The sequence below is a fragment of the Ipomoea triloba genome, chromosome 12, assembly GCF_003576645.1.
Source record: "Ipomoea triloba cultivar NCNSP0323 chromosome 12, ASM357664v1".
Classification (NCBI taxonomy): domain Eukaryota; kingdom Viridiplantae; phylum Streptophyta; class Magnoliopsida; order Solanales; family Convolvulaceae; genus Ipomoea; species Ipomoea triloba.
In genome coordinates, this window is record NC_044927.1 from 2,907,844 (window position 1) to 2,934,141 (window position 26,298).

The 26,298-nt window shown below is 37.6% G+C and overlaps 4 protein-coding genes across 6 annotated transcripts; 3 read left to right on the forward strand and 1 right to left on the reverse strand.

Moving 5' to 3' along the window:
- Positions 1 to 5,802: 5,802 nt before the first annotated feature.
- On the forward strand, positions 5,803 to 10,359 carry LOC115999893 (phosphoenolpyruvate carboxykinase (ATP)-like). Its single transcript, XM_031239837.1, has 13 exons — positions 5,803 to 5,988; positions 6,266 to 6,542; positions 6,663 to 6,838; positions 7,627 to 7,780; positions 7,938 to 8,022; positions 8,113 to 8,213; positions 8,294 to 8,592; positions 8,771 to 8,944; positions 9,056 to 9,121; positions 9,234 to 9,412; positions 9,492 to 9,661; positions 9,837 to 10,005; positions 10,097 to 10,359. The coding sequence occupies exons 2-13, from the start codon at positions 6,280 to 6,282 to the stop codon at positions 10,238 to 10,240; spliced, it is 1,980 nt and encodes a 659-aa protein (XP_031095697.1). The 5' UTR covers positions 5,803 to 5,988; positions 6,266 to 6,279; the 3' UTR covers positions 10,241 to 10,359.
- Positions 10,360 to 11,078: 719 nt separating this feature from the next.
- Positions 11,079 to 18,206, forward strand: LOC116000025 (kinesin-like protein KIN-8B). 3 transcript variants are annotated; one of them, XM_031240015.1, is made up of 17 exons: positions 11,079 to 11,800; positions 11,906 to 11,977; positions 12,144 to 12,260; positions 12,807 to 12,895; positions 13,062 to 13,206; positions 13,291 to 13,386; positions 14,005 to 14,096; positions 14,680 to 14,781; positions 14,878 to 15,024; positions 15,102 to 15,252; positions 15,793 to 15,855; positions 15,934 to 16,170; positions 16,279 to 16,383; positions 16,462 to 16,575; positions 16,923 to 17,118; positions 17,335 to 17,517; positions 17,603 to 18,206. In XM_031240015.1, exons 1-16 carry the CDS (start codon positions 11,753 to 11,755, stop codon positions 17,463 to 17,465), a joined length of 1,905 nt encoding a protein of 634 aa, XP_031095875.1. In that variant the 5' UTR covers positions 11,079 to 11,752; the 3' UTR covers positions 17,466 to 17,517; positions 17,603 to 18,206. The 3 variants fall into 3 exon arrangements, with proteins under 3 accessions (XP_031095875.1, XP_031095873.1, XP_031095874.1); XM_031240013.1 differs by having other exon boundaries at positions 11,080 to 11,800; positions 16,923 to 17,517; XM_031240014.1 differs by having other exon boundaries at positions 11,080 to 11,800; positions 16,923 to 17,513; positions 17,598 to 18,206.
- Positions 18,207 to 19,197: 991 nt separating this feature from the next.
- LOC115998349 (COMPASS-like H3K4 histone methylase component WDR5A) lies at positions 19,198 to 22,064 on the forward strand. The gene is made up of 2 exons (XM_031237901.1): positions 19,198 to 19,966; positions 21,499 to 22,064. The coding sequence occupies exons 1-2, from the start codon at positions 19,316 to 19,318 to the stop codon at positions 21,787 to 21,789; spliced, it is 942 nt and encodes a 313-aa protein (XP_031093761.1). The 5' UTR covers positions 19,198 to 19,315; the 3' UTR covers positions 21,790 to 22,064.
- Positions 22,065 to 22,372: 308 nt separating this feature from the next.
- On the reverse strand, positions 22,373 to 25,870 carry LOC116000426 (malate dehydrogenase, glyoxysomal). The gene is made up of 9 exons (XM_031240508.1): positions 25,654 to 25,870; positions 25,242 to 25,457; positions 24,237 to 24,551; positions 24,005 to 24,094; positions 23,826 to 23,909; positions 23,618 to 23,653; positions 23,441 to 23,530; positions 23,233 to 23,327; positions 22,373 to 22,766 (listed from the first exon to the last, which is right to left on the reverse strand). The coding sequence occupies exons 1-9, from the start codon at positions 25,726 to 25,728 to the stop codon at positions 22,694 to 22,696; spliced, it is 1,074 nt and encodes a 357-aa protein (XP_031096368.1). The 5' UTR covers positions 25,729 to 25,870; the 3' UTR covers positions 22,373 to 22,693.
- Positions 25,871 to 26,298: the final 428 nt, after the last annotated feature.

The following is a 26,298-nucleotide window of genomic DNA, read 5'->3' on the forward strand; positions in this document are numbered from 1 at the left end:
TTTTTTTTTTCTTTTTTTTTTTTTGGTTTGTTGGCGGAATGTATGAATTGAGATTTTTTACAATATAGTTTTGCAATATTACTATTGGTTTGTCTTTTTCATTACATGCGTGTGCATTATTTAATTCTAGTTGACTGAAATGGACTATTGCTTGAAGTTGTGTGTGAACATAACCAATGTTGTGCGAATGAGGTATGGGTTGGTGCATATGGTATGTGTGGTCTTACCAGTAGGTGCATCTCTAAGTTATGAATTATGTCCATTGATGGCTTATGATGTATGTGTAGGAAATAAGTCACGGGCACCTCGTACTGCTTCGGATGACGGTGATTTTGTCTCGCCTCCATTGGTTTGTATGCGAGGCAATCAGGTGGAACCGAAGTGGCAAGCACCATATTATTATTTGACCAAGGAGGAGAAAACTTGTTACCCTACTATGAAGATTCGGGCTCAGTGTAAGCCGTTAGTCAAGCCGATGCAGCGGTTCAATGCACGTCAGAGTGCTGCAGTTGGTGAAATTGGTCTTGACCAAATCCTTCATCTTCGTGTGCATGACATTCCGTTGCGCATGGCTCGTTGGCTTCTAGAGAATTTTGACCCAAAGAACATGACTTTAAGGGTTGAGAACGGTGTTGTTATCCCTATTGAGGAGGAGGATGTACAAGTCACATTTGGCTTGCCACGAGGGGATGGTGTCATCACCAAACGCCTCAAGGATGTTGTTAGTGACACTTTGTGTGAGTGGAGAAGTTTATTCTTGAAGACAAAGCATGATGTCAGGTTGACCGTGATTGGTGACGCTATGGTTTCGCGATTAGAAGGCGATATGTGGTTCAAGCGCCACTTTGATGTTTTAGTGGTTAGCACCCTTTTCTCAGTCATGGGGAATGGATACGCTAACCAACGGGTGTTCCAACATTTTGAGGATGTAGACAAAATCAAGGACCTCAATTGGTGCAAGTTCTTGTTGGATTGTTTGGTTGAAGCGCATGCCAAGTGGATACAGAAGAAAGACCGGGCGTTTACTGGCCCCCTTGTATTTCTCACGGTGAGAATTTTTGTCTGTTTTTCTGCCCTCTCTGTTGTGTTTTCCATCAAACTAATTGGGGGTTATGTGAAGGTGTTTTATGTGGACAGGGTAGCACACTTAGCCAGGGAGATCCCACGTATGGTCCCTTCTATATGTGGGTGGACATCTAAACTGTTGCTTGAACGCGAATTCTCAGAAATTAGAGCAGGGGGTTTTGGTAGGGGTATGGTTGAGGTTCGGTTGGGTCATGATTTTGGTGTGCATCAGGCAGGAGGCGTCCCGGCTAATGAAGACACTGACAAGGTAATAACTATGTGAGTTACATTATGGTTTGTGCACGGTTGGAGTGTAGCTCGTGCGGTCACATCCCTGTATTTAATTTTCTGTATGATTTTCAATTTCACATATAGTTTGTCGACCTTTTTGTTGAGATCCCCTATTATATTCAATGTGCATTGTTGTTTACAAGTTGTTGCATTTTGCCACATTTGTTAGTTGGTTTGATTGGTGCTATGCTAATTAATAGCTTTTGCATCGCGAAACTGTTCATATATGTTTTGTAGGACAATGAATGAGGTATTTAAGGTGGGTGCATTACATGATACAGTGATGTGCGACACCATTGATATTAGGCGTGTGCATGTCAGTAGAGATTTGAGTGCATATGGATAGAGTGACACCTTTTTAATAGATTGTTTATTTTCATGTGTGACACCATGTTTAATAGATTGTGTACTTCAATGTGCTCACGATTACTATCAGTTTAGTTCTATGTTATGGTATCAATTAAGGTGTTCATGTTCATCATGTGTTGTTGTATTTCGTGCAGCCTTTTGAGGAACAATTTGTAGAGAAGACTGTTACTTTAGCAACGGCTTTAGAAGACGCTGTGCATTTTCTAGAGTAACACCGTGATTAGACAGCTTGCTCTGAAGGTTTCAAGCATGTTTTGGGTGCAGCTCGCCAGCTGTTTGGTCTAACGCACAAACACGCCGGTTCGGTGCCACCTCATAAATAACATGATGAGCCTGCTTTCACTAAGGGGGATGATGACTTGTGGTCCAACCCAGCTAACTAGTTTCAAAAGTATACACACCTGAATTCTTAAATAGTTTGAGATTATCTGAACTTCTTAATCACTCATTGACATTAAAAACTAGTGCAATTGTTGTTGGAAAAATATTAAAAAATGACATTTTAAGTGACTATTTTGTGGTACAAATATTTATGGGGTCCACTTCCGAATTGGGTTGGGTCAACGTGTATTCAGGTTCTTTGTAGTTAGACGAAGAGATTGATATATTGTATGCTCAAAATGGATAATTGGTAAATGAGAGATTTATTCTCAAAGTAAACCCAATTGAGTTGGAAAAATAATGTGGAAAGGCTTTAAAAAAGTTTTTGTCCCACATTGGTTTGAGAAGTGGGTTTTCACCACTATATATACAAGAGTCTTTCTAAGGTATATAAGCATATTGAATTGTATAGCATAGAAGTGGGATGCTAGCTAACCACTTAGGTAGCGACCGAATCCTAGTACCTTTTATCCTAGGAAAAGGAGAGAGTTCAAGTCCATTTTTTCGCAAGATTATTATATTATTTTTTCGATTTTTCCACCAACACGTGTTATGTTACTGCGGAACATATTCCACTCTCTTGGTCTTTGCAACGATACGCGCCTCATCATCACAAGATTGACATATCATATTGTTGAAGTAAGAATAGTTAATGAGACACATGCATGAACCAAAGTTCTTATCCCCTGAATGTCTCTTACTCCTTTTGATATGAAATTACCCTTCAAGTTCTAGTGTAAACAATTCCCGTTGATGCTCGCATATGTCATGACTATCAACAAAAGCTAGGGTCAAACGCTAACTCACTTTGGGTTATTGCTAAAAAACCGATCTTTAATCATGGTCAATTGTACGTGGTTTTTTCCCGAGTCACCCATCCTGATGGCATGAAGGTGTTAGCTCTAGACGAGGATGGACAAGATTTTGTTGCTACTACCAAGTACCAATGTCGTCTACAAAGATGTTTTCAATAATGTGTAATTCCAACTGGTGATATTATGTTTTCTTTTTATTTCGTAATATTATTGTTAACTTTATAATCAATTTCTGAGCGATTGTCGAATTAATTACATTACAATTAGTTTGATTATTAGAAAACTATTCGTATTATATTTGAATGTGTATATGCAATGCCCTTTAGACATTTGCATCTATTCAACTGTATTGGCCTCAACTCGTAGAGATTAATCGGCTTTGGACACACATTATCTTATCCCGTTGTATAACTTATTATTTATTAATTATTATTTTATTAGTTAATATAATAACAACTCCAATTGAAAATTTGATTAGAAAAACTTTTTGGTTGAAAATCGCATTATGTGTCTGTAGTTTATTTGTTAACTACAGACACATAATATGCTAACTGCAGACACATAATATATTAATTGCATATTATGTGTCTGTAGTTAACATATTATGTGCCTTCAATTTATTTACAAGCACATAATCAGTTAATTGCAATATATTGAAAAATTATTATGTGGACCAGTGTTGCAAAAATCCTGCCTAAGCGCCGATTAATCCCCGCCTAGGCGCTAGGCGCTGGTTGACCGCCTAGCGTATCACATTAAATGGTGGTCTAGGCGTCTGGCCGGCTAGGCGACCGCCTAGGCCGCTTAGGCGCTGACCGTCTAGGCGTCGACTAGACCGACTAAGCACCGATTAGGCCTTCTAGTCAATCGATTAACTATTATCCTTTTTTTTAATGGGTTATTTCACTCAAAATAACATCGTTTTGAGCGAAATAATCCTAAATTGTACAAATTTTAGATATTTTTTAGGTTAATATTTAATATTTTAGTATTAACTATTAAAGTATTATATAATTTATAATTATTGGTCTTTAAAAAATTAAAAATACTTAAACAAATTTTTAAAAAATAAAAAATAAAATAAAAAAATACACGGACGCCTAGGCGCCGATTAATCCCCGGCTAGGCGTCCTAGGCGCTAGGCGCTCCCCGAGCGCCTAGCGATTTTTTCAACCATGATGTGGACCCGAGTTCAAAATACATAATTTGCATACTGCATGTTGACAATTTATATACTGAATGTTCTCAATTTACATACTGAACGTCATTCAGTATGTAAATTGTGAACATTCAGTATGCAAATTGTGACGGGTTCATGGTATAACTATTTAATATGTTAACTATATACACAATATAAATGCTATTTTGGACCACGGTCTACAATGCAATGTGGACCCTGATCTATGGTATAATTTGCCTAAATCAGGACGAGCTAAAAAACCCACCAATTTGATAGGGGCTAACAGGGGTCTCCCTGACCACCCAAAATTTTAAATTTAATTACAAATTAATATTAACAAGTTAATAAGTTCATGCTAAAATAAATTTTTAGTACTACGAACTCTATTACATTGTACTATCTGCTAATAATTTAAATAATTTAAACATATTGTGTCTCTGTCTAATATTATTTTAATATACATTTATTAACTTTAATATATTATTTTTAAATTAAATTTTAAAAAATTAAATTTTGTGGGCTCTCTCCATGAGCCTAAGGCGTGGTGAGGCAGTCATTTGGCATGCTTTTTATTCCGCCTCGCCAATGGCAAGCTTTGATGGTCCTATTCCATCGGTCAATTTTGATGGCTTTACTTCTAAAATATAAAATAGAAATTAATATTTATCGGGTATTAATGATGAAATTGCCCTTTGGATATGCTTTGCCTCTTGGTCCCACTTTAGTACTTTACATTGTTGAGGTGGGTTTTCAGGTGTCAAATAGAGAAGAGAGAGGAGGGAAAGAGAAGAAAGAAAGAGGAAAAAAAAAAAAAAAAAAAAAAAGAAAAAAAAAAGGGAGAGGATAACAGGGTCTGACTCAAAAGAGGAAGAAAAAAAAAAAAAAAACAAGGGCAATGACGCGCCTGGCTGGACACCAATGTGCACGAAACGCGCAGCAGTGCGCGTCCACTCCCTCTTTCTCTGTGCAGCGAGACTCACAAAAAACCTACCCTTGCGAGAAGATCTAAATTTTTTCTCTCTTCTCCCTCGACCATCTCTCCTCCACATCAGTTATGATCTATTGATCTTCTTACAAACGGTGCAAAATACACTAGTGAGGAGGCCCTTACTCTAATTTGCGGTAACTTGTTGCCAGTACATAATACTCTTTTAACAATTTTTATTTTAATGAAAAAAAGATACTCCATAATACTCTACTATTTTACATCATATTCACTTGTTAATTTTATTTATTAATTTTCTATATTTATTAGTTAAACATTTGCATTTTTATATCTAAAATTACAAAAAAAAAATTGTAAAAAAATTGTATAAAATCGTCACATATTAGACATTGCATGTAATATTTTTTTTTTTAGTTAAATACAATATTTTATAAGTATTACAATTTTTACAAATGGCAAAAAATATAGAATAGTGCCTTAGAACATTTGGTATTTAATCCAGTGGATAAGAAACAGCATTAAAGATTCGAGTGGATGAGAAACATCATTAAAGATTCGCTCCCACTGACAAAAATAAAGATATATATTACAAAGTCGACAACCTCGCTACCCGTTTACAAGTGTTAATTTACCTAATAAGCATGCAAGTTTCCTGGTCACTATATATATAGAGAGAGAACGAAAGTAAATTACAGAGTATTCATAACAATTTTTTTTTTTTTTTGAAGATTTTTCATTTTTGTTGAGATCTCAGTTTGGTTTGTGCCTCCACGTCCACGCATCCCGGCCTATAAATATGGCTCAGTTTGCTCCGGTCTTTCATCATCTTCTCCGTCACCTTACATGATCGAACTTCACCACATTTGCAGCTCCCAGGCCAGCATCCATTGATTATCTTCAACACATTCATTCCATTATTGTCTTCTAGCTTGTAATTTCCGGTTAGTCTCTCTTTTCTTTAAACTGGCATGTAATCTCTCTCATGTTATACCCGGAAAACTTGGGTCAGATCAAGAAAACAATGATCCTCGAGCTAATTAAAAGCTAGCATTACACGGCGACGAACATGGCTCCTTTTTGGTTTTTTTTTTCGGTTTTTACGTAAATGATGTTTTATAAACTATTGTTCGGTCTAGAGATTATAGATATATAGCTAGCTAGCTAGATATATCTGATGGGGATCGATCATATTATATCCTGGCATGGCGTGTTTTATAGGGGAAAGATCAGAGATGGCGTCGAAGGGACGTTTGAGCATAGAAAGCGGAAATGGATCGGCGGGACAGAACGGGTTGGCTAAGATTCAGACCCGTGGACCGACGACCGGGGTGTGCCACGACGACAGCTCGCCGCCGGTGAAGGTTCAGACCATCGACGAGCTTCATTCTCTTCAGAGGAAAAAATCTGCGCCGACGACTCCCATTAACGGGGTTCAAACCGCCTTTGCGCCGCCCTCCGAGGAGGAACGCCACAATCAGCAACTCCAATCCATCAGGTACGTACGTACAACCTTAAATTAATCTCGGATAAAAACTGCTATGTATATTGTATAGTTTGTGGGAAAACATGAGGCGTTAGTTTACTAAAGAACAGGCATCCGATGACCATTGAGCAGTGCCTCCTTGGCGTCGCTGACGAGAGAGACGGGGCCGAAGGTGGTGAGAGGAGACCCGGCCAGAGCGGAAACCCCCAGGATCTCGCACGATCACCACCGCCACGTCACGCCCGCCATTAGCGTCAGTGACAGTTCTTTGAAATTCACCCACGTTCTTTACAACCTTTCTCCCGCTGGTAATAAACATATACCCAAAATTTAGCTCATCATTATTCTTTTATTCCTTATTTCCTGTTGCTTTTGCTATAATTTCCAAACACTATACCACTATCCCACCTTAGGTTAATTCTACCCTGCACAAGTAATTCGGTTGGTTATAACCTAGATTGTGGGCATTGGACAATGATCACTATTGTAAAAATCAGTCTAGGTCCTGTCTAGAGGTTAGGAGCCCTTAGACCCTGGCAATTTTCCTCCTAGGCGCCTAGCGCCTAATTCGGCCGACTCGACCATCTAGGTAGCTGCTTAGCGCCTAACTCGGCTGAGTTAACTCGTCCATTTCAATCGAGTTAACCGAGTTAATTCGGTCGGCCACACACTTACACGGTTTTTTTTTAGTTAGCCGCATAGACGCCCATCTAGGCGCTAGGCGCTCCTCTGCCGCCTGACTAGCATCTAGTGCTTACTGCAACGATGGCAAGAACTAGATCGAGCTTGACAACTGCAATGTGAGAGTTACATTCAATGTTGTGAACTCCTTTTGGGCAACGGTCTTCCCACTTAATGGGTTGCTAAGTCAGCTATTTACCCCTCATTTATCCTGTCTGGCTGGGGTGTGGCCGTGTGGGTTGAGGTCATTTCGCCTTTTGCGAGCAAGCATGTGGCTAATTCTTGTCTTTCAATCTCTATGTTGAGAGGATACTAAATGCTAAATACAGAGTAGTAAATACTGTTTCACTGATTGAAACAGGATAAAGTTTGTAACTTGATGTATGTTGATTTGGCATTTTGGTGGTATGGACAGAACTGTATGAACAAGCATTGATGTATGAGAAAGGGTCCTTCATTACATCCACCGGTGCACTGGCAACGTTGTCCGGGGCTAAGACCGGGCGTTCACCAAAGGATAAACGCGTTGTGCGCGATGAGACCACAGAGAATGAGCTTTGGTGGGGCGAGTATGTATCTGCAATTCTGCATTTTCCTTCTGATAATGAAGGGAAAAGTTCCCACTTTTTCTGCATTTGATAAATTGAGTGCAGTGTGTTTACCATATAAACCTTCTGGTTTTCTTATATCTGCAATTGCAACTGTATGTGTTGATGGGTAATGTAGAGGATCGCCAAACATTGAGATGGATGCACATACCTTCTTGGTGAACCGAGAAAGGGCTGTGGATTATTTGAACTCTTTGGATAAGGTAATTCGGATCTTTACACTGTCAAAATTAGGGTTTTCTTATGTTTTGTTTCATAATGACAATTATGTTGCATCAATCAATGACATCTAGGTATTTGTGAATGATCAATTCTTGAATTGGGATCCAGAGAACAGAATTAAAGTCAGAATTGTGTCTGCTAGAGCTTACCATTCTTTGTTTATGCACAACATGTAAGTAAAAATGGAAATGGTTAAAGATTTTTGCCCAATGGTTCTTTATTGCATTTGTGTTCTGTTTACCCAATGGATAGGTGTATACGACCCACACCTGAAGATCTGGAGAATTTTGGCACTCCTGACTTCACTATTTACAATGCTGGACAGTTCCCGTGTAATCGTTACACACACTATATGACATCGTCTACTAGCATAGATATAAACCTTTCTAGAAGGGAAATGGTCATCCTTGGCACCCAATACGCTGGGGAAATGAAGAAAGGGCTGTTTAGTGTAATGCACTATCTCATGCCTAATCGTCGAATCCTCTCCTTACATTCTGGTTGCAATATGGGCAAAGATGATGATGTTGCCCTCTTTTTTGGCTTGTCAGGTAACTTATCTGCTTTATTCTCTGTCACGCTGTTACCACTATGCCAAAAGTTATAGCCACCTGGTGTTGGACTTGGCCCCTTTACTGGTCTCTGCCAACACTTTACACGGCAATTTGTTGTCCTTGCTGAACCTTTGCTTTGCTGATTGATGAAACTAATTCGTTTTTCGTTTGGCAGGTACTGGAAAGACTACTTTGTCGACTGATCATAATCGGTATTTGATTGGGGATGATGAACAATGCTGGAGTGACAAAGGTGTCTCGAATATTGAAGGAGGTTGCTACGCCAAGTGTATAGATCTGTCACGAGAGAAAGAGCCTGATATCTGGAATGCCATCAAGTTCGGGACAGGTTTAAATTCTTATTCTTGGACTGTCGGTTCCTTCTTGAATTAATGGCTCGAGTATGATCTTATGACATTGGTTTTCTTGATTATTTGATGTGATTGTTTGGCATTACCAGTACTGGAGAATGTGGTGTTCGATGAGCACACAAGAGAGGTGGATTACGAAGACAAATCTGTTACAGGTGTAGTGAATTTGTGTACCTCTGCTGCCTTAGCTCAATCTCTTGATTTTGTTAAGAGCTAATGAATTGTGTGAGACTGTCTTACGTGAAACGATCTCTAACTTTGGTTCAGAGAACACTAGAGCAGCTTATCCCATTGAATACATCCCGAACGCAAAGATCCCATGCGTGGCTCCTCACCCGAAGAACGTTATACTCTTGGCTTGCGACGCGTTTGGCGTGCTCCCACCAGTGAGCAAGCTCACTCTTGTGCAGACAATGTACCATTTCATTAGTGGCTACACAGCTCTGGTATATATGCAAATTCCTCATTCTAGTCCAAATAGCTTCATTCATTCAACCTATGACTGAATGCACATTCAAATCCTAGGTTGCTGGCACAGAGGAAGGCATCAAGGAGCCAAAAGCCACCTTTTCTGCTTGCTTTGGTGCAGCATTTATAATGTTGCACCCCACCAAGTATGCTGCCATGCTAGCTGAAAAGATGCAGAAACATGGAGCCACTGGATGGCTCGTCAACACTGGCTGGTCTGGTGGAAGGTAACATATATACTTCATACTTCAGTCAAATTTCCCGTTATCTAGCTGGTCAGACTGTTGACTTGGTAACCACAAAGTTACAAGTTTAACTCCCAGTAAGAGCAGAACAGCCTACTGGCCTTGGTTTGAGCCTGTTAGCTAGACTGGTTTTACCCATATTCTGTCTATATTGCAGCTATGGTTCAGGTAGCCGAATAAAATTAGCATACACCCGAAAAATTATCGATGCTATACATTCGAGTAGCCTTTTAAAGGCAAAGTACAAGAAGACTGAGATGTTTGGGCTGGAGATTCCAACAGAGGTTGAGGGAGTTCCAGCAGAAATCCTGGATCCAGTGAACGCTGTAAGTTATTATTGCTTACTGTGTTTTTGGATCTCTGCTAAGGTTGATGATATGATGGTGTTTCATTGTTTTACTCGAATATGCATGGCAGTGGTCTGATAAGAAGGCTTATAACAACACACTTATGAAGCTAGCTGGGCTTTTCAAGAACAACTTTGAAGTATTTGTGAACCACAAGATTGGGCAGGACGACAAGTTGACGAATGAGATTCTTGCTGCTGGCCCGAGTTACTAAGTTGTTTAATCAATGGAAAGACTAACACCACATTTGGTTTGCAAAGTATGTTTATTACAGGTTTAGATTGGTTTGTTTGTTGATATCTTTTTTAATATGAATGGCAGCTCTTCTTATCCTTTTGGACCCAGTTTGTCATTTCTTTTGTCATCTTCTTTCTTTAGCATTATTTTCTGTCTTTGACATTAGCAAAGATTCAAAGACAAAGCATTACAAATAAAAGAATAAGAGTCGTAAAATTACCCCATAGAATCAACTATTGAAACAAATTCCCTAGCTAAAAATAAATGAACAATTTAATTTACAGATCGTTTAGCAAAAGAGATATACATTTTGAAAAAGTGATTACACAAGTCTTTAATATTCAACTGAATCATATCAAAAGTTGAGTCTGCTAATACATACCATGTAAGGTGATAAGACAATGTTATTAAAAATCTCATAACCAATAAAGATCCTTTGTGCGAATAGTGCACACACAATGGTGAAAACTTGGAGACTAATAAGGAGATTTGTGATTCATCAGACCATGTGGACCTAGTATTTGCCACATCAGTTGGGTGACACGAACAACGTGGGGAGCCATAACCAGAAAATCCGCGCAAATCCACCTAATAATTCCAAGAAAAACACTTTCAGAAACTCAGAAAAATCTAAAAATTCCTTTATGCTGTCCCGAACAGGGGACCATGAAAAACGGTCAGCGTCGCAGTAAGTGACAGTATCCCCACTTGATACGATCCTTTCCTATCTATCCTATCCACACCGTTAACCAGCATGGTTGAAAGTAATCGTGCACTTTTATCCCTTCAAAAAAATCAAATTTTGAACACTTTTTGTACGAAAAAATTAATCCGATCAACATTTTACTACTTAATTGAATCGGTTCAACGTTCAAGCAAAAACACTGTATCCGAAACTCCACTCCGTGGCCTTCTGCAATTTTCCCAGCCCGCGTCAAAACGCAAATGCTACAATTTAAACGGCACCGAGAGGGCGAGAGTAGATGATAATCGCATCGCCGCACAGTATTCAATGCAATGGCCCTGCTAGTAAACCCACCTCCTCCAAATCAAATTCAAATTCAGATTGAATTTGATTCCTTCGATGCAGCTCAGTCCTCTCCCACCTTTTCCGATCTCTTTCATTCGTCTCGTTCTCTCTCTTCGTCGCCGGAGTCCGGCTGATTCAGCTGGAAGCGGTCGCCGTTGCAGTAGCATTTTCCCGTTTCTGCTTAAATGCGCTTGATTTTCAGCTGAACTTCGACATCGCGATAGGTTTTTTCGTTGCAGACGTGTGTTGACTTTGAGGACTTGTGCTGTGTGTTCAGCTAGCTGCTACGATTCGAAATTTGAATTCGTTGGAGAGGGTTTGAAGTTTGTGTAGCGTGTTAGGGTTGTAGAGGGAGCAGAATCCTTGTTTGGCGAGGTGTTGTGTTTACTGTTTAGTTCAGATTGATCTTGAAAGCAGTTTTGAATTTCAAGTGGATTTTGGGGCGGATGGTGGTTAAGCATGCCTAGCATTAGAGCTCCAGCTACCAAGAGAACAACTACTCTAACGGTTTACACTTTTCCTTTATTTCTATTACGGAGTATATATTTAAAAAAAAAATAAAAATTCTTGCACAACTTAAATTCTTATGTGTTAGCTCTTCTGTGGATATAGGTGGCCATAAAGTGTCGACCATTGACGGAAAGAGAACACGGTCGCAGTATAGTTAGACTCCATAACGACAAAGTATGCCTATTTTCTGTGGCCCTTGTCCTTTTCCCATAATTTTCTATGAAGAAATAATTTATGGGAGTACTACACTACTACCTGGTTATACATGAAATCTACGGGGGCATCTGTAAAATTTGCACATATTGGATTTTTTGACAATGCATGACAATGTTGATTTCAGGAGGTACTTGTTTTGGATCCTGACCTGTCAAAGGATTACCTTGAACGCATACGGAATCATACCAAAGAGAGAAGATATTCTTTTGATTATGCATATGGACCTAACTCCAGCAATTTGGTATGTTTTGCATTACTGGCTGGCAAAGGTTTACTTAGTTGTGTTAAATTCAATTCCTTAATTGTTGCCTAAAGGTTGAAGCAAAGTAATAGTAATGCTAAAAGGAGCCCTTTCTGGATTTTTATTTTTATTTTGGTTAATAACCAGCTTAGGTGAACACTTCTCACTCAACAGAATTAAATTGAAGAACCAATGCATTGGTCTCTTTTGCCTACTTGTCATGTGCCCCTTTGTCTTGATAATATTTAAGTATTATTTTCTCTCATTTCTACTTTTGTCAAGTAAATTTATTCATTCTTATATTATATAAAAATTATCAGTTTCTAGCTTAATCTTAATTTCAAATCCCTGTGTTCATTACAGTTTGCTAATACAATTGTGACCACGATGTTTAAAATTTTAAAGCCTGCAAGAATTTATTTTAATGATACGTTTAGTGGTTATTATTACAGTGTAGGGGTTTTAATGGAAATTCCAGCTTGATAGGAAATTTTTTTCGTTCTTGTTATACATGATTAATTAATACTTGAATGCTGCCTTTTTCAGGATGTTTACAAGAAAAGTATTCAATCTACAATAGTTGGAGTTATTCAAGGGCTCAATGCAACTGTGTTTGCTTATGGATCAACAGGCAGGCATGTCACGTGTATACTTTAAAGCATCTCATTCCACCCCATCCCCTTCCAAGATGGCCATTAAGTTTTTGGGATGTTGGTCTTGATTTTTGTGATTTTTATCTTACTTGATTCATTTCCTTTCTTAGTTCAACTAAAAATTTGATGAGTATTGCTTGCCATGCAGTGGTAAAACATATACAATGGTTGGGACTAAAGATGATCCTGGACTTATGGTTCTCAGTCTGAATACAATTTTTGATCTTATTAACAAGGATAACAGCTCTGACAAATTTGAAGTTACTTGCTCTTACCTTGAAGTATACAATGAGGTGGGAAGTTTATATCTTAAATATGCATACATATTATGCAGTTTAAGCTAAAAACTATAAAGACAATGTCTTTGCTGAGTGCAGGTTATTTATGACTTACTTGAGAAATCATCAAGTCACTTGGAGCTTAGAGAGGATCCAGAGCAAGGCATAGTGGTTGCTGGTTTGAGATGCATTAAGGTTTAGTCTCTTTTTGGCATCTGTAGGATCTGCCAAATCTATGCATATTTAATTTCAAGCAATTCAATCTAAAACTAAGAGAGATTTGTAGCGCATGGTTGATCTATTTGGTTCTTGGGAGTCTTTTCATTATGTTTATGTGTGGTTATGTAAACATTATTTTGTGAAGAATTACCAGCAAACAACAGTTTTTGAGGAGTGATTGATCTATTTGGTTCTCAGCATCTTTTCATCAAATCTGGGTTGAATGGTTGATATCCTTGTGCCTTTGGTTGTTAGCCAAAGTTTTAAAACGTGCAGCTTTCCTAAATGTTACTTGGATAAGAAAGAATGCAACAGTTAAAGTATCTGCTTAGTACAGTTGTCTTAACATTTCTTTGTTTATGCACTTCTAAATTTAAAATTTAGGGTGCCCCAACTAGGTCATGTAGGTTTTAAGCTATCTATGCCATAACATGCAATATTTTAGTATAGTTGTGTTCTATAGTGTTTGGAACATACTCTCATAAATTTTAGAATGAGATATCAATAATAGCTCCTTCTTTCATCAATTAAATGTATTAACGTTTTGCTGAATCAATATTTAGCATCCTTACTGACTTTGCTGCTTTTATCTAGGTGAAGTCAGCTGATAAAATTCTTGAGCTTTTAAATTTGGGGAATAGTAGGCGAAAAACTGATAGCACTGAAGCAAATGAGGCTTCCTCACGGTGAGTAATACTTGCTTTCTACATCTCAGTAAATAATTGCCACCTCCTAGTGTTCAGTGAGATATATAGCATATTCTTGTACAATTCCGGAAACATGACTGGCACTTATTTGTGGCAACAATTTAATGACTAATGTGAAGTACCAGAAAACATAAATCACCAATAGAATGTAGTGAATTATGGGAAAACAATATTCAGTTTAAAATAAAACTAAATAAATCTGCCTCATTAATCAATGAGGCATAAGTTTAAGTATCTCTGCGGGCTTTGTTTTGATGATTGTCTGGAATTGGTTATGTCAACAAACTTATTTGTTAGGCTCCAGTTTAAATACCTTTCTTCCTCTACTTCTAAGAATTTTTCCTTAATCATGGTTTCTCTAATTCTCTTTTCTCCAGTCACTTATTATTTGTTTGGTCAACAACACTATTAGCAATTTAATAAGTATTGCAGAAAAAATCAATGCTCGAAGAAATGGGTCCATTAGTTTATGCTCAAGTAATTATGAGAATTAAAGAACCTTTATACTTTATCAAATATGTTTTGATAGTCTACATCCTCAATTATGCTATGCTTTTGACAGCTCACATGCAGTGCTGGAGATAAAAGTTACAAGAAAACAGAGTGCAAAATATCCTAATCAGGTTATTAAAGGAAAACTTGCACTTGTAGATCTAGCTGGAAGGTTTGCTTTTGTTCACCCATGAACTGCTTTCATCTTGTTGTCCTTTCCCTGTTTAAGCAAAGTCTACTGGGCATTTACTTGAAAGTTATGATGCAGTGAACGAGCGTCTGAAACAAATAGTGGGGGCCTGAAGTTAAGAGATGGTGCTAATATTAATAGGTCACTGCTTGCTTTGGCAAACTGCATAAATGCTCTGGGAAAACAACAGAAGAAGGGTCTAGCGTATGTTCCTTATCGTAACAGGTATCTATATTCTTCATATGGTAGTATAAAGTCTTAGTACTAATAAGTAATGAAGCTAATCTCCTGATCTTATACAGCAAATTGACGCGTATTCTTAAAGATGGCCTGAGTGGTAATTCTCAGACAATAATGATCGCCACCATATCTCCAGCAGATAGTCAGTACCACCATACTGTTAACACTTTGAAATATGCTCACCGAGCAAAGGAAATTAAGACACATATTCAGGTGAGAGTCCAATCTATAGATGTCTAGGAACTTTTATAAGTAATATATTTGATACTTGAGCATATGAATATGCTGCAGTTTGTGGTAAAGTTGCTACATTTGGTTGAAATAAATTTCTTTTTCAATTGTTATATTCTGCAAGATAGAGGGTATTTATTTAATAATTATGTTGCTGCCAAATTTTTTTGTTGCATGGTAGTTTGGTTTCATAATTATTTGCCAATAAGATACTAGAAGTTTGTAGTGTCAGTATCAATCATAAAAAATTTCCCTGATTATTAATAGCATGCACAGAAAAGTTAAAAGAATGCAACACAAAATCCAGATGCTTCATGATTCAAATGTCTCTGATGTTAATCCTTCAAACTGTTTTTGCTATTTTAATTCAGTACTATGACTAGTAGTCAAAAACATTTTGGAATGTTATGGATTGTTCTTATTTGATAGATCTCTTTGTTCATCTCTATCTATGTGCATTTCCTAATAATTGGGCATAACTTTCTTTAAAACTCATCAACATTCATGTGTTAATTGTTTCAGAAAAATGTTGGCACAATAAACTCTCATGTTTCAGACTACCAAAGAATGATTGATAGTCTTCAAGTAAGTTCTTTGAGTATTCTATAATATGTTTATTCGAAAATAAAATTTGTGTTTTGATGAGAGATAATTTCCTTTTAGAATGAGGTTAGCCAATTGAGGAAGGAACTAGCTGAGAAAGAATCTCAACTAAGTGCTATGCCTACTGAAAAATATTCGGACAATGAACTTTCTTGGTTGGAGACATTGAGCCTAGAAACAAGTGAAAATGTTCAGGAGAGGATAAATTTACAGAAGGCTTTATTTGAGATTGAAGAAACCAATACACACAACCGCACTGAACTCCAGCATCTTGACGATGCAATTGCAAAACAACAGGTAGTCAGTTTTGTTTAGATTTATGTTATTGCACAGCGCCTTGATGGCATCTACACTTGTTAACTGAAGTTGTGTGGTTAACTTTTCAAGTATATTTTCTTCTTCTAGACAATTGAAAGCAGAGGAGCAGTTGTGCAGGCTCTCAGATCAAGGCGTCAGGTCATTCTTGACAACATTCGTGATAATGATGAACTTGGTGTAAAATATCAGAAGGTGGTGTCCCTGGCTAATGTTGCTTTTCCGATTTTGGTTACTGTTTTCTTTTGATATATCAAGTTACTTTCCATGCAGGAAATTGAAGCAAATGAGAATCGCAGGCTTGAGCTACAAGCTATGGTTGAGGAAGCCATAGGCAACAATGGGAACAAAACATACCTGCGAATTCTCAGTCAATACAGACTCCTGGTAAATATATTATTATGATGCCCTAGTTTGGTAGAGATTAAAGGCAGCATGTAAACCTTGAATTTATATCTTTGGCACTCATTTTTCAACTATCAATACTGGCCTAAAAGAAAGCTATTGCCTCTGGAATTTTGTGAAATATTTGAATAATGCTAGAAAACGCTTCAGATTTCTTTCCCCATCATTTCCCTTTTTGGCAGTTGTATATTCTTCATCTTGGCTGTGGTCTGATATCAGAAGGTGGACTAATTATGTACCCAACAGATACATGGTGGAGGTTAATGAGACTTTTTAAGATTGCAAATAACATAATCACATTTATTTACTAAAACACTAAAATGATGCAGGGAATGTCTAATACTGAGCTTCAGTTTGAAATAGCAATGAGAGATCAAGTCATTTACAATCAAAGGGCAGCACAAACAAAACTGTGGAATTTACTTCTGAGCTTAGGCCTGGATGAGAAGCAGATATTGGACCTTGTTGCCAAGCAAGGAATAACAATTGAAGACCGGGTGATGACACCACAGCTTAAGCTTTCAGGTAGGACACAACCCCAAAATATGCAAGGTGGAAGATATACTCCAATTTCCTCTCTATCCACTTCAAGGCACTTCACCAACTTGCCCGGTGGCCTTCCACATGATCAATACTTTTGTGCTAGACCATTTATCATAGAGAATCAGAAACTCCCTCAAACGTACTGCAGAGAAGATCGTCATAGTTCATATCAGTATTCTCATGATTACTCCCTTCCAGCTTATACAGGGCCTAGTAGAGGTGGATATTGGACTAGTAGCATGCCAAGTTCCCAATATGGCATTCCTGACAAACATATTCAGGATTTCTGCAGTTCACATATGCAGACAAGAAGCCAATTTCCTCCATGAAGCGAGAGCAGTATGTCTACTTCATTCACTCAACCATTATACAGCAACAGAGGTACCTGATATTAGATACGGAGTATTATATAATGTTGATGAATTTTCGTTGCCTCAGTAACTAACCAGGATACATGGATAAGCAGTGTCAGGTAGCAATTGAACCCGGGAAAGTATTTACCGAGTGATGATGGATTGCAAATGCCTTTTTTCAAAGTACTCCGTAATTCTCAGGCTTGGGACTCAGGCTGTACAGTATTCAACTCTACCCTTGTATTTTGTAAACCAATACAATTGAACCTGAACAATCAATCTCAGTGGTGCTGCTGCCTTCTCCTATGTTGCACTGTAACAAGTTTCTTGTGCCCATAACCTTTTGATTCTCTCTCAGCCACCTAACTTCAAAAAGATCCTTTCTACTTTTGTCTCATCCTCTGTAAGAATTACATAGCCTGAGCCATAGTTGCACTCACTTGCACTTGCACCTGAACCCAACTAGATTCATTTGTCATACTTCAATTCAATTGATTTTTCGGTGTATCCAGGAAGATGTGTGATCAGCGATCTTATATTGTAGCTACGAAGTACATGAACCTAGTTTAGACTTTAGACACTTGGTAAATAGCAGGACAGAGTTGCTGGAAGGAGACTGCTAAACTGTCAGTTGACTTTTCTCCATACGGAGTACAATTTTTGTCTGATTTTTCTGTGTCAAAGATTGGGGTTAATCGAATTTCCTATTCTGTGTCATTTGTGTGACTCGTGCAGATCGGATAAACATAATTTTTGGGGTGATAAATTGATCACATGCTTCAATTTGCATTAATACTTTTATCTGACACAACTTACCATTAATATTATATTTTTAAAATGGTTAAGTAAGTCTTTAAGTAGACTAAATAGTGCAAATAGTGTAATTGAGTTCTCTAATTTTTATTTTAAAAAGAGTTTCATTAAGGTCCTTTACATTGGTAACCGCTCTTAAAATTTAGAAGGGAGGGGTGGTCATGGTTGGTGTCAAATATAGGGGTGTGCAAATTTTAGTAAAAGTTTGGTTAATCGGTCAAATTGAAGAATTTTGATTAATTTTTTTTAATTGAAATATTCAGTTAATTATTTTTTAATCAAAATATTTCGATTCAGTTAATAGTTAGAAGTTTTATAAAATTTTGATTAAGGGTTAATTTAGTTTGAAATTATTGATTAAGTGAATTAATTGAACTGTTAATCGAATTTTTAATAAATAGGTCAAAAATTAACGGTCGCTAATTGCGTTCTGCTAGCCTTCTTTAGTCGACAGAGATTGCAACTAGTTTGGTGGCAATCTTTGGTCGACGGAGAAGCCATCTCCAACAACGGAGAAGACGACCAACTAGTTGCCACCTCCAGTCGATGGAGATGGCGACCAGTTTGGTTGCCATTGCGGAGATTGTAACCAAACAGGTCGCAATCTCCGTCGGCTACTTGGTTGTCTTCTCTGGCAGAACGCGATCGTTGGAGTTTGGCTGGAAGTTCGTCGGAATCTATTTGACCTGCAATTATAGGTCACCAACAGGTTAGTGATTTTAATTGTTCCAAAATAATATGTTTGTGAATTTAATTGCAACTTTCAAAAATTTAAAAGGCTAATTGACTTCTTATCAAAATTCGAGGGTATATTTGACCCTTTTCAAAGTAGCAGGATACAAAAATAAATTACTCCGTATGTTACATCCTATAAAATATTTCCCCCTTGATATGACGTGCACTATCTAATTTTTTGATACTCCGTATAATATTAGAGGAAAGTCGAATACAAGTGAAGTCGGAAACAGAAAGTCGATTGCTCGCTCGCGCTTCGATTCTCCTTGTAAATTGTAATGGCATCAACCGCCGACCCATCGGAGTCTTTCAAGCCCTACAAGCTGAAGCAAACCCTAACCGGCCATAAACGCGCTATTTCCAGCGTCAAATTCTCCGATAATGGCCGTTTTCTCGGCACTTCCTCAGCCGACAAGACCGCCCGCGTTTGGTCCGTCTCCGACGCTTCTCTCCTTCACGAATTCCAGGGCCACGACCAGGGAATCTCCGACCTCGCCTTCTCCTCCGACGGCCGCTACCTCGCCACCGCCTCCGACGACAAGACCGTCCGCCTCTGGGACGTCGCCACCGGCGCCGTCGTCAAAACTCTCACCGGCCACACCAATTACGTCTTCTGCGTCAACTATAATCCCCAGTCTAACATGCTCGTCTCCGGTTCCTTCGACGAGACGGTGAGGATTTGGGATGTGAAGAGCGGGAAGTGCCTTAAGGTGTTGCCGGCGCATTCGGATCCGGTCACCGCTGTGCATTTCAGTCAGGACGGGAAATTGATAGTGTCCAGCAGCTATGATGGGTTGTGTAGGATTTGGGATGCTTCGACTGGGCATTGTATGAAGACGTTGATAGACGATGAAAACCCGCCTGTCAGTTTCGTCAAGTTCTCACCCAATGGCAAATTTATTCTCGTCGGAACTTTGGATAATACATTGGTAAAATCTCTTCTTCTTTTCCCATTTCACCTATTTCTTTTCTAGCATTATTTCGTCTTTCTCCTAGTGCTACATTCAAGAACAAAGATTGAATTTTTAAAATTTTTGGTGTACCCAAGGTGTCCACTGAATCATTGTGAGCCTGGCCTATAAAGGACCACAAAGGTAATTTAGTATAGATTGTCACTTGTGATCCTAGTTGTCAAATCACCCGAAAGAGTTAAACAGCTTGCCCATAACTGGCCTAGGTTGGCCTAGGTTGCTCATAACTAGTTGCCCATAACTGATCTAGGTTGCCTATAACTGACTTAGGTTGCCCATAATCGATCTAGGTTGCCCATAGTTGACCTCTTCAAACAAAGAAGGTCAATAGGTCGCTCTTGCCGGAGTCTTTAACATGTAACCTTGTGTTACCAAGTCAACCAATCCGACCAACTTGACTGAGTTGTCCCAATTTTTAACAATCTTTGGGGTTGGGGATGGCGGAGTTTGGTTGGTAGTGAAAGAATTTGTTGAGAAGCATGATAAAGTTCAATGAGTAGTTTGTTTCATTCATTCTGGCATTTCATATGTTTTGATATATATGAGGCTGCAAACCCAATCTCTCATGTTAATTTATGTAGATCAGACTGTGCACTTTGATAATATTTTTTTTTTGGTTGTTGCTAGTATTGGATTTATAGTTACAGACTTACAGCAGTGCTAAGCAATCTCTTAACTGAAACTGAAGTATTATGTACTACTAGCTTCTCTGGACTGAAGTACATTTATTGCCAGTTTAAGCAACTAAAGAAATTTTGATTCCTTTCTGTGGCATATCGGTTCATTAACTTGTAGCTTGGAGCATATGCCCATCTGATAGGGTGGAAGGAAAAGTTTCTTCTTTTTCTTATTCAATTATGCGTCTAAATCAGTGTAGGATTACAATGATTTATTTTTTGAAGATTTTTATTTCTAGTGCTAGTTTAGCTGTGATCTTGAGACATACTTGCATTGATGTATTATAACAACACATGGGTGTAATTAGTTCCCAAAAACACTTATGCACTTTTTTTCACTGATGGGAGAAGAAACTGTCAAATCTAGAAACTGAGCTTCAATTCAATATTGAACTTGATCCAGTTGAGACTTGGGATGCCATAAATTTGTACGGAGTATATCGTAACGTTTCTCTCATGCCTTAGGGCTAGGGGGTTTTTAAATTTTAAGACCAATCTTCCTTACATTTAGAACTTCTCCTCCTCCATTATTAACTCATTGTAATTTAGAGAGGAAGTGATGATGTGTAAGTTGTTATCTAAGGTATTTGTTCTGGATTTTATTCATAGTATATGATGACTATAACATTTTAGAAATGCCTTTGCTAGAAAACTGCTGTGTTGCTTATTCTTTGTTGTTTGTCTCACTTTTTTTTCATGGCGTCATTGCATCTGACCAGTTTATGGTTCTACATAGCGTTTTTTTGTTGGCCTAACAATCAATGCCTTATTTTTCAACTAATGCACCCATCTCTAAATGTTTCCGTTTTGCAGCGTCTATGGAACTTCCCAAGTGGCAAATTTCTGAAAACCTATACTGGGCACACCAACTCAAAGTACTGCATTTCCTCAACATTTTCCGTCACAAATGGGAAGTACGTCGTTAGCGGTTCTGAGGATAATTGCGTATATTTTTGGGAGCTTCAGTCGAAAAAAATAGTTCAAAAGCTGGAAGGGCACACTGATGCTGTTATATCAGTTTCATGCCATCCCACTCAGAACATGATTGCTTCTGGTGCCCTTGGGAATGACAAGACAGTAAAGATCTGGACTCAAGAGGATTAAATTTGTTGCTGCAAGTAAAGTTGAGTTTATGAGGGAGGGATGAATTTCTGCATGAGAGATATTGGCATGTTTTGAGATGCCACAGAGAGCCTAACATAATTTCTTTACACTTAACATCTCCTTGTAGTATTCTGATGAACAGATTTGTTTACTGCCATCTTATTATGGATTTACAGTTTTTGGGTAACCAAATTGTTGGTGTTGTTGTAGTACAAGTAAAAGCTGCAAGTTACAATATAAGCAGCAAATGAATATAAATTACTCCATTTGTCTTATTTTACCTGTCATATTTATTATTTATTAGTCAAACCTATTAAAATATTTTGCAGTTTGTGGCCATTATCCCACCTTTCCCTATATTCAAGTTCGTGCCGAACTTACAATAAAACCTACTCTTTCTTTTTTACTTAATTTCGTTAGTATTTTCTTATGATTTTTTAATTTGATTTTCTTTTTGTGTTTAATAGTACTTTTTAATGTAATTTCTAAATATTTAAATTTTAAATATTAATTCTAAACTTAAATTATGAAAAATTAAATTGTAAATAATTTTAGTTAAATCTCATTAATTTAATGAGAGACATAAAATGAAAGAAAATAATTTTTATGTGAAACAATCCAGACAAGGTGACAACAATACACTTGAACAAGTCCTACTACACTGGTATTGCATTCTACGAGACTTCATCCAATTAAGTCTCGATCAGTAATTCTTCCACCGTGTTGTTGCATCTTTGTGGGTTTGGACAAATCCATTTCTGCTTTCTTCATCTGTTTGGTTCCAGATTATCCTTCTTTCTCCCTTTTATTACAAGGATATAATGATATTATTCTGATAATCATCATAAACATAAAACTTTATTACAAAGAGCCATTCAAGGCATCTACCAGACAAATCTACTCATCATTTTCTTATAAATGTGACACCCTTCTGAATACTTGCTGCTAGCTCTTCTTTTGCCTTGTTCAGCCCAGCCCTGAAATAAAGAGAAGCTGTCTAAACATCTACTTAAGATGAAAATTCATGCAAATTAATACTAGTCATTGATTATAGTGGTTTTTCTAAATATAATCCTAAACGTCTTTTTGTACTTAATTAAGTCTTGAACTTCGATGGTTTTACCTGATTGAGTTCTCTATTAAGACTTAAGATAATTTGGTAATCTTTCATCTATTAATACAAAATTTAGTCCTTGACTATAATGCTTTTACTAAATCTAGCATTCGACTATAGTGGTTTGACCGAATATAGTCCTCGACTATAGTGGTTTTTCTTGATTTAGTTCTTGATTCTAACAACCGAGAGCTCAATTAAGTAAAACCATAGAAATCTGAGACCTAATTAAGCACAAAAAACTTTAGACTAAATCAAGAAAAATCACTATAGTCGATGACTAAATTAGATATTAATTCAAATTCAAGGTGCAGAAATGAGTGTGGAACCTTTCATATTCATTCAGGGGGCCAAGCGAGTAAATCTCTTCAACTCCATTGCGGCCGAGCAATACTTTGGTTGCAAAGAAAGGAAGCTCAGTCACCTGAAAAGATGACTGATTGTGTTACGAACAATAACGATAACCGCAAAGTAGTGAAATATGAAGGTGCGTTTTCTTTAGAAAATTTAAGCAAAAAGCGGGATAAAGGCTTATGCCTGAGAAGACACATAGGCACATTCGACAACTCCAGCATCCCCTCTTAATCCTCGCAAGCACGCATCTGCGAATTTAACAGCAGCATATGCCTGCCATGCATAGATAAATTTCACTGTTATCTGATGCAACTCGTACGAGAAAAAGAAGTGAAACAGAGAATAGAAACAATTTCTCACCATAGACAGAGTTGCAGATCCTGCACCAGCTTTTGCCTGATATTAAAAATATAAAAATAAATAAGATTTAAACAGTAGCTAAAGCATTTTTTAATGATTTAAACAGAAGAAAACATCAAATAAGACAAGTTCTACATGATTAACTAATCAATATCCAAAACAAAATTTCTGGAAATACAGGTGGAGTTCATAAATCATAATATAATACCTCAACAACTTCTGTGCCCCCATTCTGAATACGGGAGGTGAGATACTCGGTTTCCTCGGGGGACAAAGAACATGGAGGTTTAACCTGTCCCATAAAACAAAAGAAGCAATAGTTTACACCAATCATATGAATTTATAAGGGGCCCAATCTTGAAAATAACTCAAATAAGTTCTTCACACCTGAGACAAAAGAGGTAAAATTGTAACTCCAGCATGACCACCTACAACTGGAACATCCACTTCCCTTGGATCAAGCCCCAACACTTCAGCCTGCATTAATGAAACAACATAACCAGTCGGCAAGCAAGACAAGCATTGTATGTCATCCTTGGTGCTCAGAATTCAAGAAACTCAACAACCTTAATAACAGAAAAGGAAATGAAACTCAGAGAATGGACAATAAGCTATATACCACAAATGTGTTGGCTCTAACTACATCAAGCTTTGTCACTCCCAAAAGCCGCTTGGGATCGTAAGTTCCAGCCCTTTTGAAAACCTCAGCTGCAATTGGAACAGTTGAGTTTACAGGATTACTAATCACATTGACAATGGCTTTGGGACAGCACTTTGCGATTCCTTCACATAAGGTCTTAACTATTCCGGCATTAATGTTGAAAAGATCATCCCTTGTCATTCCTGGTTTTCTAGGAACACCAGCAGGGATGACTACAAGATCCATGCCAGTGAGAGCATTCTCCAACTGTTGTGGCCCCAAAAAACCACGCACCTAGAAATTCAATATTTGTGTTAAAAACTGTAAAAATTTCTTTTCTAAAATAACTATTGTTCTACAGGTAGAACATAGCCAGACACAAGGCTTCAAGTCTTCAACAAATCCTTGCTAGGCATTGAAGCAATAAGAGCACTGCCAAGTATAAGGTATTGACAACAGTACAGAAGTTGGTTGATGCAACACATAACCGTACATCAATCATGTCTAGCCACACAAAACTGCAAAGGGTTCAAGCATAATTGGTTTAATCATGCTTCCAATAACCTTTTTTGAGCAACATTCTAGATTCAAACTCTAATAATATGTTCAAGCTAGCATGTGATGTCCAGTCGAATATATGGCAAATTAGATTGAAATACTACAGAATAATGCAGTTCATCTTTGCACATTAATATATCGGATAATAGGGAAAATTTCATTTTTTTATTATACTAGAGACTTAGTCCCTGAGTTATATGTCTGACCATCTTTAACCTCTAAGTTTTGTAGAAAGTGACAAATTTACTCCCTAAAAAAGACCAAATCAGTCGACATATTGGTGGCAGAAATAGTCTCCGAAGACCAAAATCGCCAATGGTCACACATATAACACTAAGTCTATATCACAGTATAATTGAAGAACCAAAAATGCAATGTTTGCTTGGATCATATTAAGGAACATAAAGCTATGAAGATAGAAATTACCACAGCACCAGTGTCCATGTGGCTGATATCCGCTGTAACACCGGGCGTATTCACCACATCGTAGAGATGCAGAACTGAAACCAGTGGATTCATCTTCATGAGCAAAGCAAGAGGCTGGCCTATACCCCCTGCAGCACCCAAAATCGCAACTTTGAATCCGGGCGATCCCCCTTTAGCCCTGCAATTCGCCATCCCCAACCCAGAACTCCCCTCCATCTTTAAAACCAACCAAAAATATAATAAACACAACCAAACAGATCAGTTCCAATTCCAATCATATCCAAAATCAAAATCTTCACATAACCAAACAATAATAACAGCAAAAACAACAAATTCCAAGCCAAGCAAGGTACTGGGACAGTTTATGCCATCGAATTAGGGAGGAGAAGGGAAAGAAAGAATCGCGAGTGACCTGGGAATTAGAAGAAGGGCATAGGTGAGCTGAAATTCGGGCGATTCTTTGATTGATATCTGCACGGGGCTGCATATTTCTGCGTTTTGTGTGTTCCGATCAGCGTGAAAACTGAAAAGGAGATTATACAAAAGCGTTGTATGTGAAAATGAGACGAATAAATATTCGACAAAGAAGAGGGAAATCGGTTGTTGGGGTGAGGAATGGGAAATCGTTAGGTGTTACATACCATATTATAAAACTCCGCTCAGTAGGTGTACCTTGTAAAGTGGTGCATACTATTGTGCCACATTAAAATAATAATAAAAAATCATGTAAAAATAGGACAATTTCACCTTTTTACATGACTAAGTTATTTTTATTATCTTATTATTATAAATTGACCGACCATATTTATGTGTTAAAAAATATATTTATTAATCAAATATTCAAATATGAATTATATATTATCATATCAGATTGGTAAAAATTTTGTTCTTATGGGTCCCTATAGCATGATTAAAAAATAAATATAAAATATGGAAAGATGTGGGAGAAGAGCTGTTGGGATTTGTGAAGATTGGGATTATGATTGGGAATTGGGAATTGGGAATTGGGAAGGGGATAAAACATATCAGAATGAAAGGCTTTTTAGTTTCTGGTGCT